Source organism: Phaenicophaeus curvirostris, chromosome 7, assembly GCF_032191515.1.
Source record: "Phaenicophaeus curvirostris isolate KB17595 chromosome 7, BPBGC_Pcur_1.0, whole genome shotgun sequence".
Lineage (NCBI taxonomy): Eukaryota > Metazoa > Chordata > Aves > Cuculiformes > Cuculidae > Phaenicophaeus > Phaenicophaeus curvirostris.
In genome coordinates, this window is record NC_091398.1 from 10,297,189 (window position 1) to 10,318,514 (window position 21,326).

Below are 21,326 nucleotides of genomic sequence, written 5' to 3' on the forward strand. Positions count from 1 at the left end.
ACAATATAAACATATGAATAGGAACAGGCATCGTTTGCAGGGCTGGCCTTTGATCCAGAGTACCCTGAATCTAGCAGCCCTTCCAGAGAAGATGAGGGCAAGCCTCCACCTGAGAGTCCAGAGGCTTAGCCAAGCTGCTGTCCACCAAGACCTTTGTCATGGGAAGACCAACACTTGAATATTTGCTATGATCAAATGGAAGTGCAGCCTCAGAACATACTTCCCACCTCCCCCAGGCTAAAAAAAATACATAAAGCTGCAAACCAAAAAAAAATTGCTTCCAGCTTATCGAGACTGAAATGGCCTGATGGACTATAAACTGAAATACTGTTCTAGAGATAACCAACTGGTCATGACACAAAGTACTGTATTTACAACTCAAAAATATAACTGTTATATACTTTAATTTATAGCAAATTTAATACATTAGTGTTTACAAAATAAATTCTGGACTCAAACTGAAACAGCGTGCTGATTAGCAAGTTGCTCTTCCTTCCCTTCACTTTAATTGAAGAGACTAGCAAGTTTAAGAGCTTCTTCTGTGATCCACACATAACTTTTGATTGTGCCAGGTGTTTATTGATAAACAAAACATTTCCTGCATCTCTAAAGTCTTGTTGCTTGGTACCTTCTACCACTCAAGCTGCACAGTTAAAACTTTAAGCTGTCCTTTAACAAATTCCATACACATCTCATGAAAGCTACTCAGCTAACCAGTGCACTGGCTAACATTAAAAACCAAAGAAATATCTTATCCATACTACTAGCTCACACAACAGGAAAGAGGAAATAACTACACATTCCATCTCTTATTTCTAAAAGCAAAGCTGCAAACTCCATTGCTTAAAGTCAGATACTTCAGTAAGTAAAACAGTACCATACAGTTCAAGAAACATTTTTAAAAATCCCAAACATTTTAATAGTATAAAAAGTTGTTTACTGCTGTTTCTACTATAAAGCTTTGTTCCACAAATCAAAAGTGATAAAATAATTAGATATGTTTACAGTGACAAGAGACTGCAGTGTAGACATTTCAGCTCACATTTTGCTGATCAATTCAGTACAACATAAGACCTGTGACTGAATCATTAATGCACATCTATGACACAAAGCAAATTGCAGACAATGAAGTGCACACCTGAATGTGGAAGTTTACCCACTAGCATGGCAACTTGCTTTCTTTAGCTCCCCTTTCCCCTCCAGAACACGTTGTAGGCAAAAACTGTATTCAGAAACTAAGTCATATAACTATTTTGACTGCAGGAAAGCAACTGTTATTAAGGGAGTTGCACAGAGGAAAACTGGACGCACAAAAACACACCATATGCTGACTGTTTCTCCTTAGACAAAATGACATCTGCAAAAGCGAAAATGTACAAAAAATAAAAACTGTCAAATAAATAAAGAACACAGATGTTAATTAAACACACATATAAAGAAACATATTGGCATATTGTATGCAGTATATGCATATTCATAGAGTCATGTGGGCTGGACAGCACTTAATAAGGAGTCACATGCTAAAGACGTAACTCCTTGCCTACCCCCTCCAAAAGATCTTGCAGTTTCTGGATGTCAAGTGCAACCTTTTACACGGATGCATAAATCCTGCATCATATTCAATTGTTGTCACACCTAGGATGATTTTCTTTTTTTAATGATCCACAAAGAAGTCACACGAAGTTATAATGGTCTGAATTACAATTTTTGTCCATGCTACTTGGTCTCTTGGGTTTCCTCCCAAACCAGGTTTTAGTAATTGTACAGTACATCAAACCGTAGTTTTCCCCAATGAAATGGGAGCCAATCATATGGATTCTTCCATAGTCTAATTTGCATTTCCTACGCTCCTGAATTGTAGGTAGGTATTACGCTCTAAGTGTGGTACATAAAGGCTGCTGAAACCACTGAAAGTGATGTAATGACAGTATTGGGTCAAGTACATCCGCTATAACACAGAATCAGGGTCTAGGTCTATCAAATGCTATATCAACAGAACATTTTAAACCATGAAATGTTTTATGCATTTTCTTTTTTTTCTACAAATATTGTTGCAAACTTGCTGTTGATTGTGTCCCAAGGTTCGCATTCCTAATTCTCCAAGGATTTTTATTTCCAATCTTTAACAACCGTATCTATGCTAGGTACACTTAAAATAGACATTGAAATTTCAAGTAAAATGAACTGTAGCCACATCTACTGGACTCAATACATGTCCCAACATCTAGATTTACTTTGATAAGTTATACAAATACATAATACATTCTTAAATAATGAAGACCCACAATATTAATTTGTGAATCTTCCCACATTATAAAACCACTTTTACAGGAATGTTTATCCACCTGTACTACTGTTTGAGTTTGCAGTGTCTCTTACTTCCCTGTTTCCACAGATTACTGTACCATTTCTTAGGCTTTGGCTATTGAAATCTCTTATTTGAATGAGGCAACACTGGTTATTAAGGCTGGTTTTTATTCTCTTGTGGAGTTTCAATCTTTACTATGACACCGTTTTCCAGAGCAGAATGACTATCTTGTGTCTTCAGGTTCTGTTTTTATGACCTTCCTTTCTATGTTGTTAAAAGCCGAATGAGGAAAATCCTTTAAAATACCATGGCCTTCTGCATTAAGACAAGAAAGAAAGAAAGAAAATATGTTAAAAACACTGCTTGAAACAAATATATTCTGTTCTCAATTCATAAAAAAGGTCCACAAACCATATGGGTACTAACAGTTGAAGCAATAAATTCTGCTTCCTCCTGGTGTGCTTTAACTCAGCTGGGTTGGAACCACCTCAGTCACATCACAGTCACGACAAAGCTATCACCGCTGATTTACAGCTCTCTCTGGGAGCTGGGGTTAGTGGAAAGGCACTCTTCACTTGCACTTTGAAAGGGAACTGGTAAAAATCCCCAACTAGGAATTTCAATAAGTGAATTATCACTGGGACTCGGACAGACTCAAAAAAGGTGAGCTAAGACAGCAATATACCAAAGTGGAAGATGCAACACACTGCCCAGTCTTCAGAACAACTACTTTTGCCTCCTGTCTTACAAATAATCACTTTCCTATTGCATCTTCCAAACTCAGACAGAATCTTATTATTCCTAAAGTTCCAAGAGTCTGAAGGATTCCTGGCTTTATCTCAAGCACACTGAGTATGAAGCCGAAACCATCCATGCAGATTTCACAAGGGATTCTTGCTGTCTTCTATCAAACTTAGAACAAGTTTCTGCCAATGCCAGACGTAAATGGCAAGACTGTCAGTGAGCAGAAGTCAGTGAAAGGGAAACCCAGTTCAAAAGACTTACTGCATGATTTGGTTCACAGTACAGAAACAGTGCTAGGTCCTTATAAACCAGAACAAAAGGTCATTTTATAAAAAGTCTGATTCTTTTATATAGAGTGAAGTCATGTTATAATCAAACTGTATCACGATGACAGCAACATAAGTATTTAACAACAGTAGTTTGGGCAAGTACCACTCTCTGAGGACCCATACTTGCCAGAACTTGCTTATCTGAACCTAGTTACTGCGTCCTCTAAGCTTTTCACAAATATTCACTTTGATACTATATTAGCAAGCAACGCTCCTCTTGAAGTTTTGTCCAAAGCCTTGATTAAAAGGTTACGTACAAAGCATGCTAGGCTGAGCTACTTGGTCCTTCACAAAGAGACATCATGCATTACTAAGTCCATCACAGGCTTTGTAAGAAATGGAGGGCAATTTACAAGGGACAGCACTAACCTGAGGACTGGGACTTTGCCTCACCACCAGGGTAAAGCCGGATCAAATCACTGCACAGAGGTTTTCCAACATGCTGCTCTCCATCAAGTGAAATGTGCTGTAATTGTCTGCTTGGCAGATTTGATATTCGGAGATTCAGCGGTCTTTCACCTGGAAGAAGCATTATTAACAACCAAGTAGAGTAATTAAGTCATATTAATCCTACCAGCAAAAGCACATCCTAAATTCCAGCTGCTCAGGGAAGACTTCTAGCAAAACAGGGTTTCTGTAAATAAGCTGCTTTGCAGATTATTGCACAGGCACTGCTAGAAAAGGACACTCAAGCATACCAAAAAACCCAAAACAAACCAATATCTCTTATTCTGCTCAAAAAAACTCTGATATCCTAAGAATTCACACTCCCACTGCACAACAGATAACTAGTATAAAGAGACTTGCGCTATCAAGAGGAGCTGAATCCACACATCTAGTTCTTCCAGTATACTTATGTACCATGTTGCTTGACGAGTACTCACAAATGAAAACTTATGTTTTAAAGCTTATTTATATTGATTCCCTTAGTTTCTTCCTTTACTGCTTCTTCCCTCATATCCCCTTAAACAAACTAGGTCTTAAAAAAACAAATGAAAGAACTTCTGGTTGTATTTCTTGTGTTTATAACATTTTGTCTGATTTCACAACAGTAAAAAAAGAAATCCAAACAGAAAGCACTCAAACAAAACAAACACTCCTAAATTAATTCAAGCTAAGGAATAGCCAGTTGGTAAATCAAAGGGATAACCACAAAACAGTAAGCTTTTTGAAGAACAAGCTACTAAGAACATTATTAGAATCTGCTTAGTTTAAGTAATTTACATAGCCAGCTTCTCAGTCTTGTTCCTGGACTGCACAAACAGGTAAACAAAAAGGGGTACCAACTACATTATCAGCTTTACTTTCAGTTTCCACAAAGCAAGAATGAAAATGAAATGCAACATTCTGCTCTGTTTTCAAAACTTAGGATAAAACTAGAGCCAAATTCTGCCCTTCAATAATAATGCACCCTACCTTGTTCCCTTCCCCATGTTATACAAGCGGATCCAAGCAAGTTTGCTCAGACACATTAGAGTAACAGAGGAGAATCCAACTATACATCTGATTGCATAAGTACATAAGCACTTCAGGGCAGAGATTTTGTCTTGTCCATTCAGTACTCAGTGTTCTGCTGGTGCTACACTAGATAATTAACACCACAAACAAAGCTTGCATACTATCAAATGTATTCGCTGGCAGCAATGCCGTGCCTGGAAGCTACCATACCTTGTCCATCAGCATTATCTAATGACATGCCATTGGGGCTGTGCTCTTCCGAGTTTTGTCTGTAACACCCTGTGGAAAGACGTCTCTCTAATGCAGCCTGGTTGCAAAGAAACTCCATCTGCTTCACCATCACCTTTTCCGACTGCAAATAAATAAAAAAAAATTTCTCTGTATATACATACTGAGTCAAAACACAATGAAAAAAACAATATCAGATGATAAGACTAACAGCCTAGACATAGGTTTTTGTTGACTCATACATACAGATGTGTGCTTTACAGTTTCTTCAGAACTATCAAACAAACAAAATATTTTTGCACCCATAAAGATTTTCATATTGCACATCTGAGTCACTCAAGAATACTCAAAATGCAGGTTGTTGTAATTCATCCATGCAAAAATACATTATTAAATTCTGTTCTTTGAAAACACATAAAACCCACTTTCTGTACTTTAGGACTGCAGCTAACGTGAAGAGAATCTCAAGAGAAAAAAAAAAAAGTCTTAATTATCCAGTCAGCTCTCTTCAAATCCATGTCTTCACAAAGCATTCCAAGAGCAATTGCAACATCTGCTAAAAAATTATGCCAAGATTTCACCAGACATCTTGGAATCTTTATTTTAGGAAACAGCACTACACAGGATTAAAAATCTGCCATTCTGAAAGTGTAGGATGACAGTATGTTTGTGGGGGATAAAGGTGCGAAATGTCTGTCTAGAAGAAGAACAAGACCTATACACCTCTAAAGAGTGAAATTAAACAATGCAATGCAACGTGGGAGGAAATGGCGTCTGAATGTTTGTCACTGCCTTCAGTGCCAAGAGAATTCTGACTTTCAATATAATCTTGTTTTCAAGAATGTAAATAAGTATTTTGCAATAATAAAATCACAAATTAAGAAAGTTGATTTAAAAGAGCCACAATAAACATAAGAACACAGAGCGTACAAACTTAACATCCACATTCAACAGGAAAAAAATCATTTATCTTTCAGGTAATGCCATAATTGTTTCAGCTAGTACAGAGGTCTACTAATTGCAGAGTGCTAAACTTTTCTTGGGAGATAATGAAAGCCCTGACCTCCCATAAAAGTCTGCTTACTCAGCATAGTTCATCACTTTACAAATACAACAACAGCACAGCAGACTCACAAAATCTGAGCTTCCCCAGCACAGTATGACCCTGACAGCAGGATAATGACACAACTGGTATTTACTTACTCTGACTTAGAGCTCGTCAGGATGTACAGATGAACACTGATAGCTCAAGCCTGGTGTTGGGTGGTAGGTAAAAAAGGAAACTGCTTTCAAATAGTTTACTTTCAAGCGTGCTTTACCTTTCCTATTCTGTTACTCCTGTTACAACTTTAGAACTGTAAAGTAAGTTTTTAAAAGCACAGAACATTTCTCACTCCTGCCATCTTTGCTGTTTAATTGGGATAAACCCAGAATTTTAAACTGCAATGATGCTTCTGATCACCACAGAAAAATGTGTAGTGTTGCAGATACATTTAAGCTTAAATTAAATCTCTAGTCCATTTTTACGTAGCAGCGACCAGAGAAAACTTTAAAGCATATCCAAGATGGAAATAAGCTTGCAAAATCAAGTTAATTTAATCAATATGTGACATCAGAACACATAGCATAATTGTTTTTAGATGTATCACAATGAACAGATTTGTATGACCGCACACTACTTCGCAACATAACAAGGTAAAGGACAGGGTAATATATCTCATCTCAGAAAACAGGAGTGTAACTCCTAAATGCAGCCTTACATGAAAATGCAGAGATTACATTTGCCCAAATCAGCTGTACAAAATAAATTTGTTGCAACTTAGCATGAAATCCCTCCTTGGCAACAACTGGCAGTAGGAGATGTCTATTTTGCCTCAAAGCTGGGATACACTACAGAAAAGACAAAGAAAGAATCATAAATCTGTCTTCATTCATAAAAAGTTTTCTGGATACTTGAAAACACTGCAGTTCCACCAAGCTAAGTGTTATTTAGAAAGGCAATTTATCATCTTGGATCCAGTGGTTCACCACTTCCTAAATATATCAGCCTTTCTTCTTACAAGAAGTGTCAGAACTGAGGACTCTAAGATCGCCTACTCTGTTCCTCTAGACTCAGTAACTTGAACTTTCTGTTTATAGCTGATAACACAAGTAACACAGCACATACTGTACCAATAGTATCCTACTAGCTCCCAACAGGCAATCACATATTTTCAAGCCTACCACACTAGATTTTACCTCCTTGGAGCTAACAAGGGCAAAGCTGTATCACCGTGTCAGAACAATTTCAAAAGGTAAACAGACTAAGAGTAATACAATCACAGTTAAGCTAGGTAGCCTTTGAAAATTGAAGGTAATTAATTCATTCATCAAAACAATACATCGAAATCTATGTACAAAGACACAGCCTGTATTATTCACAGTGCAGCGTAATTGTTCTACCTGGGAATTAAGAGCCGTAGAGTCTTCACTCTTTCCTTTAGCCAAAGCAAGTGGCATTTTATCTTGCTGATAGAGCGTCTGGACTGTGTCCTGGAAATCAGGATAACCATCCTATTGAGCATAAGAAGAAACCAAACACCAAAAGGGAGACATTATTGATTTTAATTCACCCTCTCTGCATAGTCACATTCCTGAACTTCTGTGAAAATTCTGGACTACAATTTACATGTGCAAGCTAATAATTTCATTTAAATTTGTGCACAAAACATATACAGTCACTCTTCAATAACTGCTATGTATTTAAAATGGCACACACAGACAATCATATCTCACTTCTCACAGTTCCAGGTGAATTCAGACTACTGTTGGCACTGACATTAAACTAGATTACATTCAGCCTTGCCAGGCAGATTTAGGCCCATGGGTTCTGTCACTCATTACATACAGCAGCTTTAGAAATTCTTAAGAAATCAGGTTTACATGTACTCAAGAATAAGGCACAGCAGCTGGATATACTGATCTCGAGAAACTGAGCAAAGCTTTCTGAAATTCAACGTATTTCACACAGAACCTATACTAGTACCATAAAATGGACTATCGTAATTCTAAAAGTAGGGTAGCAAAGACATCATATACTATGGAATATCATGATTCAATAATTCTTTCAGCCTCAAATGCTTATGACATGCAAATCTCTTTTGCAGCTTGTGTATGTACCAATAAAGCAAATTAAGTTCCTGTGAAAGCGTGTCAAGACTCCGTTAAAATAAATTAATCATTGAAGCAAAGGTTCAAGATGAGAAATCTATCCTGCTTGGCATTATAAAAGGAAACCTCATGTAAAATAAGAGGAAATTCCAGAAATCTTTACAAAAATACAGTATAGGTGACTGTTAAAATATGAGATCTTAAGATACACCCAAACCCAAAACCAGCAACATCTGTCACTGAGGATCCACAGGCCTAGGTATCAAAAGTATGTAAGATTAGGTGTATTTTCCTTGTGGATTCTAGGGGCATGTGAATAGTGGCATATTTGACAACTGCTGGCCAAATGGGTTACAGCCCAAGAACCAGAAAAGCAATCTCTCAGGAAAACCACAGGGGTCCATGCTGTCGGCAGGCTGCCCGTTGACCTGCAGAGCGGGAGTCAGACCATGTCAGGTAGCCAGACCCTCAGAGCAAAGCAATGCCAATAAAACTGGCTTTATGCTTGGAGGAAAAAGAAAGTATCTGTCTAAACAATGTATACTGCCTTTATCCACCCAACATACGCCCTCAGGGAAAATACAAACATGGTAGGTATGCAAAATTTCATAACCAGGTAAACTGCCACAAAACCTAATCCCCTAGTGACAAAGGCACATTTCCATGAGCATTGACCATTTTCATAGTCAGACTTGTATTTGTTTGAGAGAGCAGGACAATTATGTGTAGGAAGATAATGAACTGCATACATAACAACCTATCACTCAGGATCCTATTTTTGCAAGAAAACAGGTAACACAGCTCTTTATAATGTATCTGTGATCACTTGCCAATACAAAACCAAAGGCTGTTTCCATGACTGTCACCTGTCAACCACACAGATAACACTTGGATGACAACACAGTTCTGGATCGCCTTGCCGGAGCCCTTTCCCACCACTGGTCTTCCTCGTGGCCCCTTCAGAAGGTGTCAGGGTTGAGGAGAAGTAGGCTTGGCCAGGTGCTGCCCTGCTCTGCACCAGGATTCCCCAGCAGTTCTCCTCTAGATGGTCAGGAGGGCCTGCTACACGCAGGGCAGCATTTTTGTTTCACCAGGCTGCTGCTCAGTTGTTTTTAAGCGGCTTCATACAGCAGATGTTCTCAGTCCCACATGTGCTTTTTCGCTCCCTCTAATGACATTTTCCCTATGCAAACAGTAGCTTCTACTGCTTTTGCTGTTTTTATTAAAAACACAAATTCCCACACTTAGGCTGGGTTTTTTTTGCAGCCTTCTTGGCAATGGTGGAGGTGGGCATTTTCTCTCCTGTCCCTCCTCCCTTAGTTGCACCAAGGGAAGGTGTCTCCTCCCAGCCTCCACTCCAGCCTCCCTACCTGTGCCCCTCATCCCATGGACCTCTGTGAAATCAGCTTCTGCAAGCTCTGCCCACCAGTCTCATTCACTTGAACTGAGATGCTGACAGAACAATTCCTTTATGCCACAGACAGTAAGAACATTTTTAAAACTCTGCTTCCTTGCCCTCTGTCTCTAGACAGGAACTTCATCAACCCCAAGACAAAGCGGCAGCAGGGACATGTGGCCTCTCTCCCTCTGCTGCCTGAGATCACCCTGTAGTCTGGTTTGCTTTCTGAGCTGGTCCCACAACAGCTCATCACTCTAAGCAGTGCTGGGACTGAGTCACAGAAGATGACATGAGAAAGGGTGCCCCCGGCCTTGCAACACCTCTGTGAGAAAGATCCTTGCTCTGCAGGACAAAGCCCCATTTCCATCCCTATTAGCCCATCCTGCTCTTTGAACAGAGCAGATTTAGGAAGCACATCTCCCCTGTTTTGTTGTTTGGGTTATTTTTTAATCTGGTTCCAAATCCCAATTCACTCCATCCCCTTTTTGCAATCCCTCTGCACCTTTAATTTGTCATTTCCCTGGAATTTTTTCCCTTCTCCTGCCTAAGCTTCACTCCCACAGCTCACCCACCCACTCTACAAACAAGAAGGGGAGAGCTTGCACGGGAACAGAAAGGCTTTTACAGGTAATTTGATGTAATTCATGGCACACTGTTTCTCTGTAATCCTTGTGAGAGTTTTGCATTTGTGAAATGAAGAAATTTACAGTGGTGGCTGCAAGCCAGCAATGCTTCAGCCTGCACACACCGCTCTGCCCAGCAACGACCTCCAGGCTCCCTGGGGCTTGTTTTAGCTGTTATCATAACTCAGGAAACGAACTAATCTTTTTTTTTTTTTAAGTAATCTTTTACACTAGTATGTTAGATCACACTTTGAGGAGACATGAATGACTAATGCGTAAAGGAATGGTGAATTAAAACAGTTCCACCTTAAAAAAGAGAAAAGAATTAAAAACAGAAGGGAGGCAGAGAAGGGGAGGCAGAGAAGGGGAGGCAGAGAAGGGGAGGCAGAGAAGGGGAGGCAGAGAAGGGGAGGCAGAGAAGGGGAGGCAGAGAAGGGGAGGCAGAGAAGGGGAGGCAGAGAAGGGGAGGCAGAGAAGTCAGCTAGTTACAACAAGAAAAAAAATGATCCACATCCTGATCCTCTGCATGCTGTTAGCATGACAGCAAGCTACTAGAGCCACAACGAAGCATTACAACTTTAAAAACAGGATAAGGAATTCTTATTCAGAATAGAAGGAAAAATCTGCAGCATTTTCCATTTTCATTTTTACCTCCACCTTTCTAAAGGCAAACATGCACACACATTCAAAAATCCCTGAACACACTAGTAAAAAAAGGCCTTTTTTTTTTAAAAACACTAGTCCCAAGAACCCAAAACACCTGAATTAAAAATGAGCTACTGCGTGATCCTGCCTCTTTTTTAGATTTTTTTGAAGAAATGTTCATTATTCGCAGTGTGCCTCAGAACTGCAATGCACTGAAGTAATGGTTAACTCCTTAGAAGACTCCTTATAAGGAAAGAGTGACTTGTGCTGGTAAGAACAGTGGTAACAACATTGGCCACTTAGTAATTAATAAAGCTATGCTATCAAATGAAAGATTATTTCACTTAGTTTCAATTTCTCATCCTGGCAAATTCTACTTCTGAAACAGTCATTAGTACAGTTAAGACATGAAATTTTCACAAGCATTTTACAATGACTGATATTTTTAGATAAAAGGAAAACCAAATAAACAGCCTTTCCCAGAATTACTGAACTAGGAAGTGTCTAGAGAAAGCAGACCTTCCAGAATCTTCAGGTTTCACCATGCAGAAAACAAGAGCGTGCATATTCCCAAGGGCTGCCCTGATTTCCTGCTCTCCTAAGCCCCCAAAGTTTCAGCCTGTATTTTTCAGGCGTTTAATTTTACTTTTTCTTTCAATGAATATCCTGGGGAAAAACACCTCCCTTGCAGTGTGTCATTGGAGATACTTGCTTATCATCAATTATTGCTGAACGAAGGCAAAACTTCCTAATGCTAGGATCTAACAGCCAGTGAAATACCACCTCAAGCAGAGGAGTGGCAGCTCCACATGAGCTATTAGAAATCAGGACTAGGCTGGACAAAACAGAAGAGACTCAAGCAACCACCCTGCAATGCATCAGCCAAGGCAGATAATGGTGAAGGAGGATAATATAATTTAATAAAGCTCTTCCTTGCTCTCTTTTTGTGGATCAAAGGACAAGAATAGAATCATAGAATCACTAGGTTGGAAAAGACCCACTGGATCATCGAGTCCGACCATTCCCATCAATCACTAAACCATGTCCCTAAACACCTCATACACCTGTCTTTTAAACAACTCCAGGGAAGGTGACTCAACCACCTCCATGGGCAGCCTCTAACAGTGCCCAATGACCCTTTCAGTGAAATACTTTTTCCTGATGTCAAGCCTGAACCTCTCCTGATGGAGCTTGAGGCCATTCCCTCTTGTCCTGTCCCCTGTCACTTGGGAGAAGAGGCCAGCTCCCTCCTCTCCGCAAGCTCCTTTCAGGTAGTTGTAGAGAGCAATGAGGTCTCCCCTCAGCCTCCTCTTCTCAAGGCTAAACAACCTCAGTTCTCTCAGCGGTTCCTTGTAAGCCTTGTTCTCCAGCCTCCTCACCATCTTCATCGTTCTTCTCTGGACTCACTCCAGAGCCTCAACATCCTTCTTGTGGTGAGGGGCCCAGAAATGAAAACAGCATTCGAGGTGCGCTCTCACCAGTGCTGAGTACAGAGGGAGAATAACCTCCCTGGACCTGATGGTCACACTGTTTCTGATACAAGCCAAGATGCCACTAACCTTCTTTTCTACCTGGGCACACTGCTGGCTCATGTTCAGACAGCTGTCAACCAACACCCCCAGGTCCTTCTCCTCCAGGCAGCTTTCCAGCCAGACTTCTCCTAGTCTGTAGCACTGCACAGGGTTGTTGTGCCCCAAGTGCAGGACCCGGCACTTGTCCTTGTTAAACCTCATGCCATTGGACTCAGCTCCTTGGTCCAACCTGTTTAGATCCCTTTGCAGAGCCTCCCTACCCTCCAGCAGATCGACACTTCCTCACAGCTTAGTGTCATCCGCAAACTTGATAAGGGTGCACTCAATGCCTTCATCCAGGTCATTGATAAAGACTTTGAACAGGGCTGGACCCATCACTGAGCCCTGGGGAACCCCACTTGTAACTGGCCTCCAGCTGGATTTCACACCATTTCCCACCACTCTCTGGGCCCGGCCACCCAACCAGTTTTCCAACCAGGACAGCGTTCACCTGTCCAGGCCAGAGGCTGGCAGTTTCCTAAGCAGAATGCTGTAAGAACTGTGTCAAAGGCTTTACTGAAAGTCCAGGAAGACCACATCCACAGCCATTCCCTCATCCAATAGTTGAGTCACTTTGTCACAGAAGGCGATCAGGTTAGTTTGGCAAGACCTGCCTTTTGTGAACCCATGTTGACTGGGCCTGATCACCCAGTTCTCTTGCATGTGCTTCATGATAGCACTCAAGATGGCCTGTTCCATGACTTTCCCTGGCACCGAGGTCAGACTGACAGGCCTGTAGTTTCATGGATCCTCCCTCCGACCCTTCTTGCAGATGGGCACATCAGCCAGCCTCTAGTCAAGTGGAACTTCCTTAGTCAGCCAGGATCGCTGGAAGATGATGGAAAGGGGTTTAGCAAATACATCCGCCAGTTCCTTTAATACTCTTGGATGGATCCCATCGGCCCCATAGACTTGTGGGTGTCTAGCTGGGCAAGCAAGTCTCTAACCATCTCCTCATGGATCGTGGGAGCCTCATTTTGCTCCTCTAATTCCTGGGTTTGCACACAGAGGGAACAACTTTCCTTACTATTAAAGACTGAGGCAAAGAAGGCATTAAGTACCTCAGTCTTGTCCTCATCCCCTGTCACTGTTGTTCCTTCTGCATCCAATAGGGACTGAATATTCTCCCCAGTCCTCCTTTTATTGTTAATGTATTTATAGAAAGATTTTTTATTATCTTCCACGGACTTAGCCAATTTGACTTCTAGTTGGGCCTTAGCCCTCCTGGTTTTTTGTCTGCACGATCTCACTTCCTCCCTGTAGTCCACCCAAGACACCTGTCCCTTCTTCCAAAGCTCATAGACCCTCCTTTTTTTCTGATGTCCCTCAAGATCTCCCTACTCAACCATGCTGATTTTTTCCCCTGCCAGCTCCTTTTCCAGAACATGGGGATGGCTTTCTCCTGAGCTGCTAGGATTTCCTTTTTGAAGAGCTCCCAGCCCTTATGGGCTCCCTTGCCCCTAAGGACTGTCTCCCATGGGACTTTGCCAACCAGCCTTCTGAACAGTCCAAAGTCTGCCCTCTGGAATTTTAACGTGACTGTTCTACTAATCCCCCTCTTCACCTCACCTAGAACTGAGAAACCTATCATCTCGTGATTGCTTTGTCCCAGGCGTCCACCTACTGCCACATCCCCGACAAGGCCTTCTCTGTTCACAAACAGCAGGTCCAGGAGGGCACCTTCCCTTGTTGGCTCATTCACCAGTTGTGTGAGGAAGTTGTCTGCTACGCACTCCAGGAACCTCCCAGACTGCTTCCTTTCTGTTGTATTGTACTTCCAGCCGATATCCGGAAGATTAAAGTTACCCACGAGGACAAGAGATAGCGATCTTGAGACTATCCCCAGTTGTTTATAGAAGAGCTCATCAGCTGCTTCTTCTTGGCTGGGTGGTCTACAATAGACTCCCACAACAATATCTGCCTTCTTGTGGGCTCCTCTGATTCGAACCCACAGGCACTCAGTCCCATCCTCACTGTAATCGAGCTCAAGGGTATCAAAGCACTCTCTAACATAGAGGGCCACCCCGCCTCCTCTCCTACCCTTCCTGTCCCACCTGAAAATTTTATACCCCACCATAGCTGTACTCCAGTTATACAAGTCGTCCCACCACGTTTCCGTGATGGCAATGACATCGTAGCCTCCTTGCCCTACGACAGCTTCCAACTCCTCCTTCTTATTGCCCATGCTGCGTGCATTGGTGTAAACGCACTTCAGCTGGGCTGGCGAACCTCCAGCCCTCATAAAGGGAATAGAGTTCATTCCCAATTGAATGATCCTAGGAATAACTGACACCTCGGTGTCAGCTTCATCCTTACCGTCACCAGATGTACTCACCCCTACTTGCTCAGTGGTGACATACTGGCAGTCCTTGCCAGCACATCATCTCTTAGTCACTGGAGTACGGGTTAAAGCAAAACCCAACATGTGTAAATGGCATCACCGACTTCTAAATAATGCACATGTGCATTTGTATAAACTCAAACTACAACTGTACACAAACTGATAGACCTTAATAAATAAAGATTAACTCCTCTACACTCATTCACAACTGCCTTTTCAAAGCTAACTGCTCTCACCAGTGTTTGCTGCACAGGAAAAGCCCTCATACAGGTAACACAGCACTGCACTACTGAAACAATTAAAGCCTTGAATTTGGTGCATTATTTATTACACAATGAGTTACATGAGAGAAACGCATTCCAGAATACATTGCAACTTCCCCCTGTAGTTAAAGACTACACCACTTATCTGTCTCACTTGCAAATCTAGCTCAGGCCTAGCTTACATTCCAATGGACATTTAACCTACACCTTTAGAAATAGTAGAATAAATTAGATCCTTAACACTACGGATTAGATACCAAATTAACAGTGAAATGGTAATTTGTTTATAAAATAAATTAACAAGGAAGATCTGCTATTCTTATGAGGTATATAGGCACACGTATTTGCAAACTTTTTTTTAAGTAACTTTTAAAAAGGCCTCAAATTTCATTTCCAGCAGTAGCACCTGAAGCCAAAGGTAAACTACATATATGCTGCTCCTCCACACCTAACAAGAAACTCTGAGCAGAACACACAACTCCACACACAACATCTTGTGCAGGTGTATATGTCAGCCATGCACACATGTGCTTTACAAAAAACTAGTTACAAAAATGTGTAAATTACTACCTACAGGTGGTTTTAGTTAGCTTTTGAGTTTTCAATATGATCAGTTTTATAATTTACAGTCAGAAATAGCTCTCAATCTTTACCCAGAACACTGGATTCTGGACACAATCAAAGCTGACTCAAGTGAATGAAGAAAACCACACCTCACACTGACTTAAAAGCAGAAGGCCTTATGGGAAGACATCTCCTGTAGCGCTAGAGCTTATTCTATCACAGGAAGGCAGTCAGTCCCATTTCTACCCCTCCTACTCACTTAGAGTGCTAAACACAGTGTAACTTATCATAAAGCAAATCCTACTCCTTAGCCCTGCTCCTACAGGTTTCTCCAACCAGCATTTACATTTTCAGAGACAGTGCTGATGTTCCTCCCTCCTCTCTCTCACACCTATCAACTGTCTGTCAAGTGTTTTCCTGACAGATTTCCTTAAGACAGATCCCTTCAAAATACAAGTGAATTTTAGCATGCATAGGTCAAAAAGCAGGAATGTCAATACTGTACCTCCATCTTGATTCTCTTTGGTGACAGCTCATCCCTTTCTCCACATTTAGATCTAGAAAAGAAGACACATATACTATCAGTAAACAGCACATTTACCCTGACAATCAGAAATAATAATGAAAAACAGAAGGAAGGGGAAAAAAAACCTCTGCCAAGAACAAGTGAGATGGACAAGAAAAAGCCTCCAACTTCCTTGGACCAGACATAAAAGTCACTCAAGTACAGAGGAATACAAGCACCTTCTGTGGTTTTCAAGTGTCAAGAGACTCATGCACTCTTCAGAACAGAAAGGAAATCTAGCTGACCACAGAGAATTGCAGAAATGCCTCTGGTGCTTGCCTGCCCAGAATAGATGTATATTTACATTAATCAGTATGGAAAAAAGGGAAGCAAAGGAGAACCATAAAAAGCTTCTAGAGGTGTAGGAAAATGTATTTTGAAAGGATACTGCATTACATGTGAAGGAGTTATCATTCAAAAGCGATACATAAAAAGTACTAAGACTTGCAATCATATTTATTACTTCTAAAGCTTTAATTGGATTTAAAAGCTCTTAAGCATTTGTTATCTTTCCATACAGGCAGTTTATTTCACAGAACAGTCACAACTGATATTAGCACACAGCTTCAGTTGTTTTAGAGCAAGTTTGTAAACCACTCCCTATGACCTTATCTTTTTCACACCGTGGAAACTAAGAAGCCAAATCTGTACGTGGAAAAACATTAACTGATACATTAAGCAGCTTTGGCTAGGCTGCCTATGTACATTAACCTTGAAATACATCAATGCCTCAAGCACTTGACATGCCAGCCTCTCAGGTGCCTCTCAACGTGCACTACCACTGCAAAATCTGGAAAAATAGAGAGGAAATGAAAAGGTAATTCAAGACAGCTAAATCTTAGCAGTTTAAAAGCTTCATGACTCAAATAGCATTTTCCTGCCCTCCTCAGAAGAGCACTTTACTAGCTAAAGAGCAAGAGGGAAATGTCTTTAGTGCTTCGAAAGAAATGCTATCAGACTGATAATTTCCCTGAAAGTAAAGGTCCTTTGAGTTAATTAAAATCTTACTTGGTGGTCCTGTAAGTATACTTGTACGTAACTTCTCGAGATATCTGGCGAGCTAGTGCAAAGAGTTCATCTCTCCTGGTCAGCAACGCGTTATCTTTTACACACAGCTGAGCGGCTGCTTCATTAACTGTTAACTGGAAATTAAACACAAAAACAGGGATCCATGATTGTGCATATTTTCACCCATTGCTTTTGTAAAACATGTTCCCCTGAAATACTAAGAAATTTCAATGGCAAGTAAAATTACCTAGAATTGTAAGCTAAACCCCGAAGGGTTTCTTCAGGTTATTTATACCCTTACAAGCCAGGTAAGCCTCTGAGAAAAGATATAAATGCATTAAATGTCCTTTAAAGTAAAACATTATTGTAAGGCCCTCTCAATGTGTGCTGCTTCTGCCTCATCCCAGCATTAATTAAATCTCAGTATAAAACAGTAGCTCTGAACATTCACAGTGTTTGGCTCCCAAAGCCTGGTTTACAGGGAATACTATTTTTATAAACGCAATGTGCCCAGGACTTGCGGGAAAAATCCCACCAACCTGACAGTGTGGGTACAGATGGCTTTCCCGGGTGAATGCAGCACAAATTCTGTAGAAGGTGATGGTTTAAGAAACGATTAAACTTTTTTTTTAGCTATATTTCTCACCCTCATGTTTGTGAAAACTATCTTCAGACATGAATCAAATGTAACTTGTAACAAGGACGCTTTCCTGAGCTTGTCAGGACACATTTCTGGTGCCTCTGTGCTAGTTTCATAAAGAGGGAGGAAAAAAAACAAAAAACCCAAAAAAACCCCACCACATTAAGTTAAGGCTCAAAATGGTTTCATGTTGCTCTTCAGAAGCCTATAGGAAGTGGTGATACTGCTGTGAATTATACGAGCTTAACAACAGTGCTGTCTGAAAAGCCTAGAGTCAACAGTATGGCAATTATTATTAATGCAATGAGATACTGAAAGAGAGATGCTGGAGAGGAGATTCCTTGCTCCTTTCATGGTAAGCAGGGTCTGAAGAGACACTTCCACTTCTTCCACAGCTGAAGAACAGCCAGCACTTGCAATGAGGCATAACAGCAAGAGGCCCACAGAATACTACAGGTACTTGTTTCAAAAGTGCCTACCATTGTTCTCTTCATTTCTGGAAATCAAGCTGCTCTGAACAGGTTTGACTTCTTGCAAATGAGCATAGCCTAAGCTCTGCTGCTTCTGGCAACAGTATGTTCTATACGCGTCTCAGGCTAGCGAATACTACAGAGCAGGTAGGTTTTTCTCAGCAGAGTCAGATGGATTGTGATGTGTGATGCCCAGTGCTGGATCCAGCAGTGCAAAGAGCTGCAGCTCAGCATACAGGGCCACGTGGCCCAGGATAGGCAGCACCACATGTGCCTGACACCAAGAACACTGCTCCTACAAAGCAGCTGCCCTTCATGGAAGCAGAGGGCAGGTGAAGCTGAGGACAGATCAGGAAGTCTGCAGTCAAATGGTGACTGCTGGGAGAAGGCTAAGAAACTTGCTCCTCTTCTCTGCTACCTACAATGCTGCAGAACCTTCCTTGTGAATTAAATCAGAGGCCAGCAACTTGCCCAAACCCCATGTGTTCCACCCCTGCAGGACAGAAGCTGCCAGAAGACATGAACAACACAGAACCCTGCCTTCCTTCACCACAGTGCCTGATGTCATCCAAATCAGGAAAAATATATTTTGCCTAATGTGACACTCGTTCTCTGGGGAGGCTGAAAAAAACAAAACATATCAGAAGAGCAGAGATTCTCCCAGTGGCCTCTGCCCATGCAATATTTCTAGTAAAACCTCACAGAACTGCTGCTCCCAATATTTCACAAGCATTTTTTCCGGTGTTCAGCATAAAAACCTCTGATCCAACTAAGGCATTTCCTGTGATACCTGAATGCTAACTGAAAAGCAAACACGTCTTTAGTAGGCAAACTAGACATGTTGCCTGATCCTTTAGTCTCTGTACAGACAAAAGAAAATCTCATAGAGATTAGATGTACAAGGGTGGGAAGTATAGGTCTAATATGTGAAACACCTCTATACTGCCAGGTACCTACTAAAATAGCAAACTATTACCCCTTAGATAGGAACAGTTGTTCTACAATGTATATCTCTTCAGAAAAAAAACCCCACAAGGGTAAAAAAAAAGATACAAAAATGAAAGATTAATACAACACTGATGAAGAGCAGGCATTAATTTTTCTAACAGTGACAGCCAGTAATAGCTACTACTTTGCAGAGGATGAATAACATGGCTAATGCTTATAAAATAATTTGAGATGGTTTTTATCCCTAAATAGAGTGCTGAAAGTTTGCAAAAGGCTGAAGTGACCAAAAATGCTTTGGGTAGTTGTAGGCAAGTGCTCTCTATCCTAATATATGAGAAAAGCCAAGTGTGTGTTTGTTTCTTTTTCCTGGATTCTTCCTCCAGGTCACCTCCAGACTTACTGAAGCTCCTCACTGCTTCCAGTCTTTCAGGAGGGATAATACCACAGATAGAACGTGTTGCATACCTAAAAATAATGATTTTTTGCTGGAAGCCTTAAAGATATGGAGTAGCACATAACCATACAGGCTCTGTGGAGAGGGATGGGTATTATTCCCATCTGATGGGGTTTATAGGTTTCCCCACTAGAAAAATGTAAGTAAATACCAGACCCTACTGTTTTGGTGAGTCAGCAAAAGAAAAGGAAGAGACCGACTTAGTCAATATTTATTTCTTGCAGTTCTTATTCTTGTTTCTCACACTATTAAACAGGATTGTTTTGAGTTTAACAGGGACTCAGACAAGCCCTGAAATACTAGCACACAGATTACAAATCTGACTCCAACATGTGCAGGCCACCGGATTCATGGGCATGCCTTACACCCATCCCTCCTCCAGTCTAGCTTTAAACATGAAGTGTGTCCCATGCTTGAAAAGCTGTGGAATACCAAGGCAATGGAATGGATTAAGGACAGTATGTTTACTAGCTTTGGAACATCTTTGAAAAATCCTGCATCAGATTTTATGCTGGATCAGTGCCTTATGCGAATAACGCTGCCAAGAGCACATGCTTCCAAACCAGTTCAGTGTCTTCAGCTCTCACTGGCTCCCAATGGCTGCTCAAACCCGCTAAGACCCTCTGATGTTCATACTGAAAGAGAGAACGTTCTCACTAATTCCATCAAGTTTGAGTTTAATTTGCATGCAACTCGACTCTGCTTGCAAAGCCACAGATACCTTAATCTTTACATTATGAAGCTAACCACTACTTAAGCTTTTTAAATTCACAGTCAAGTTTATTCAGCTGTTCACTGCCAGCTGCAAGGAGAAACCTTGAACTGCAAGGCAGAATGATAGCCTTGGAATGTATTAGTATGTGCAGAAATACAGTCTCTGGACAAGCAGAAACTTAACTACTTACCTCCTTGGCTGTTTAAAGTTCTTCCTTCTGAGCAGCAAATTGTTTAAGCAATCAAAACCAAAAATCCATTGAAATTGAGTTTACAAAAGGCAAACCCTGGCTTAGCAGATTTTAAATTAAAAAATGGTCTCATTATTACTATTAGTATATTTTCCACTCTAAAATGGAAATGGAGAGAAAACCGTTCAAGACAAAACTTGCGAAATTTGGCCTCTTTAAGCAAACAGTAAACCAGTTATGAGCAGATTCTTTTTGCCTGTCTGTGTGTAGTTCCCATCAAGTTCAGAGAGGCCCCTCATGCGTAAGTGAGGCATAAGTCAACCACATACTCCTTTGACCTTGTGCCCTTAAGCATAATAGCGATAGAAATATTTCCTAAAGAAAAACCATGCTTTCATTCAATTTTTAAGCATGGTTTTACAATGATGTAGTAAAGATCTGTGGTGCAGCACTATGAAAAATTAACAAGGCAGAGAAGTCGTATTTTTTTCCAGTTCTTTGCTACTCTGCTCCTTCAAACTACCACCCCACTATTGACTCCTCCAGCTTCATAGAGTCCCTCCTGAGCCTACCAAAAGCCTGAGACAAGCTGCCCCCAGCGCCCACCTCCCATTACACTGCTGGACACCAGGAAGTATCCTACCAGAAGGCTGCCCAGATTTCAGAGTATTTTCTGCAGATGCTATCTCAGAGAGAGACTGCGAAAGCACACA

The 21,326-nt window shown here is 41.1% G+C and overlaps 1 protein-coding gene across 1 annotated transcript in view; it reads right to left on the minus strand.

Moving 5' to 3' along the window:
- Window positions 1–387: 387 nt before the first annotated feature.
- Window positions 388–21,326, minus strand: part of NAB1 (NGFI-A binding protein 1) — a 28,397-nt gene continuing 7,458 nt past the window's right edge. Inside the window, exons 3-8 of the mRNA XM_069860756.1 lie at window positions 17,197–17,330; window positions 16,129–16,180; window positions 7,510–7,620; window positions 5,050–5,191; window positions 3,751–3,900; window positions 388–2,623 (exon numbers count right to left, since the gene is read on the minus strand). Coding sequence (XP_069716857.1) covers window positions 2,532–2,623; window positions 3,751–3,900; window positions 5,050–5,191; window positions 7,510–7,620; window positions 16,129–16,180; window positions 17,197–17,330 — 681 coding nt within the window. The 3' untranslated portion in view covers window positions 388–2,531. The remainder of the gene's footprint in view (window positions 2,624–3,750; window positions 3,901–5,049; window positions 5,192–7,509; window positions 7,621–16,128; window positions 16,181–17,196; window positions 17,331–21,326) is intronic.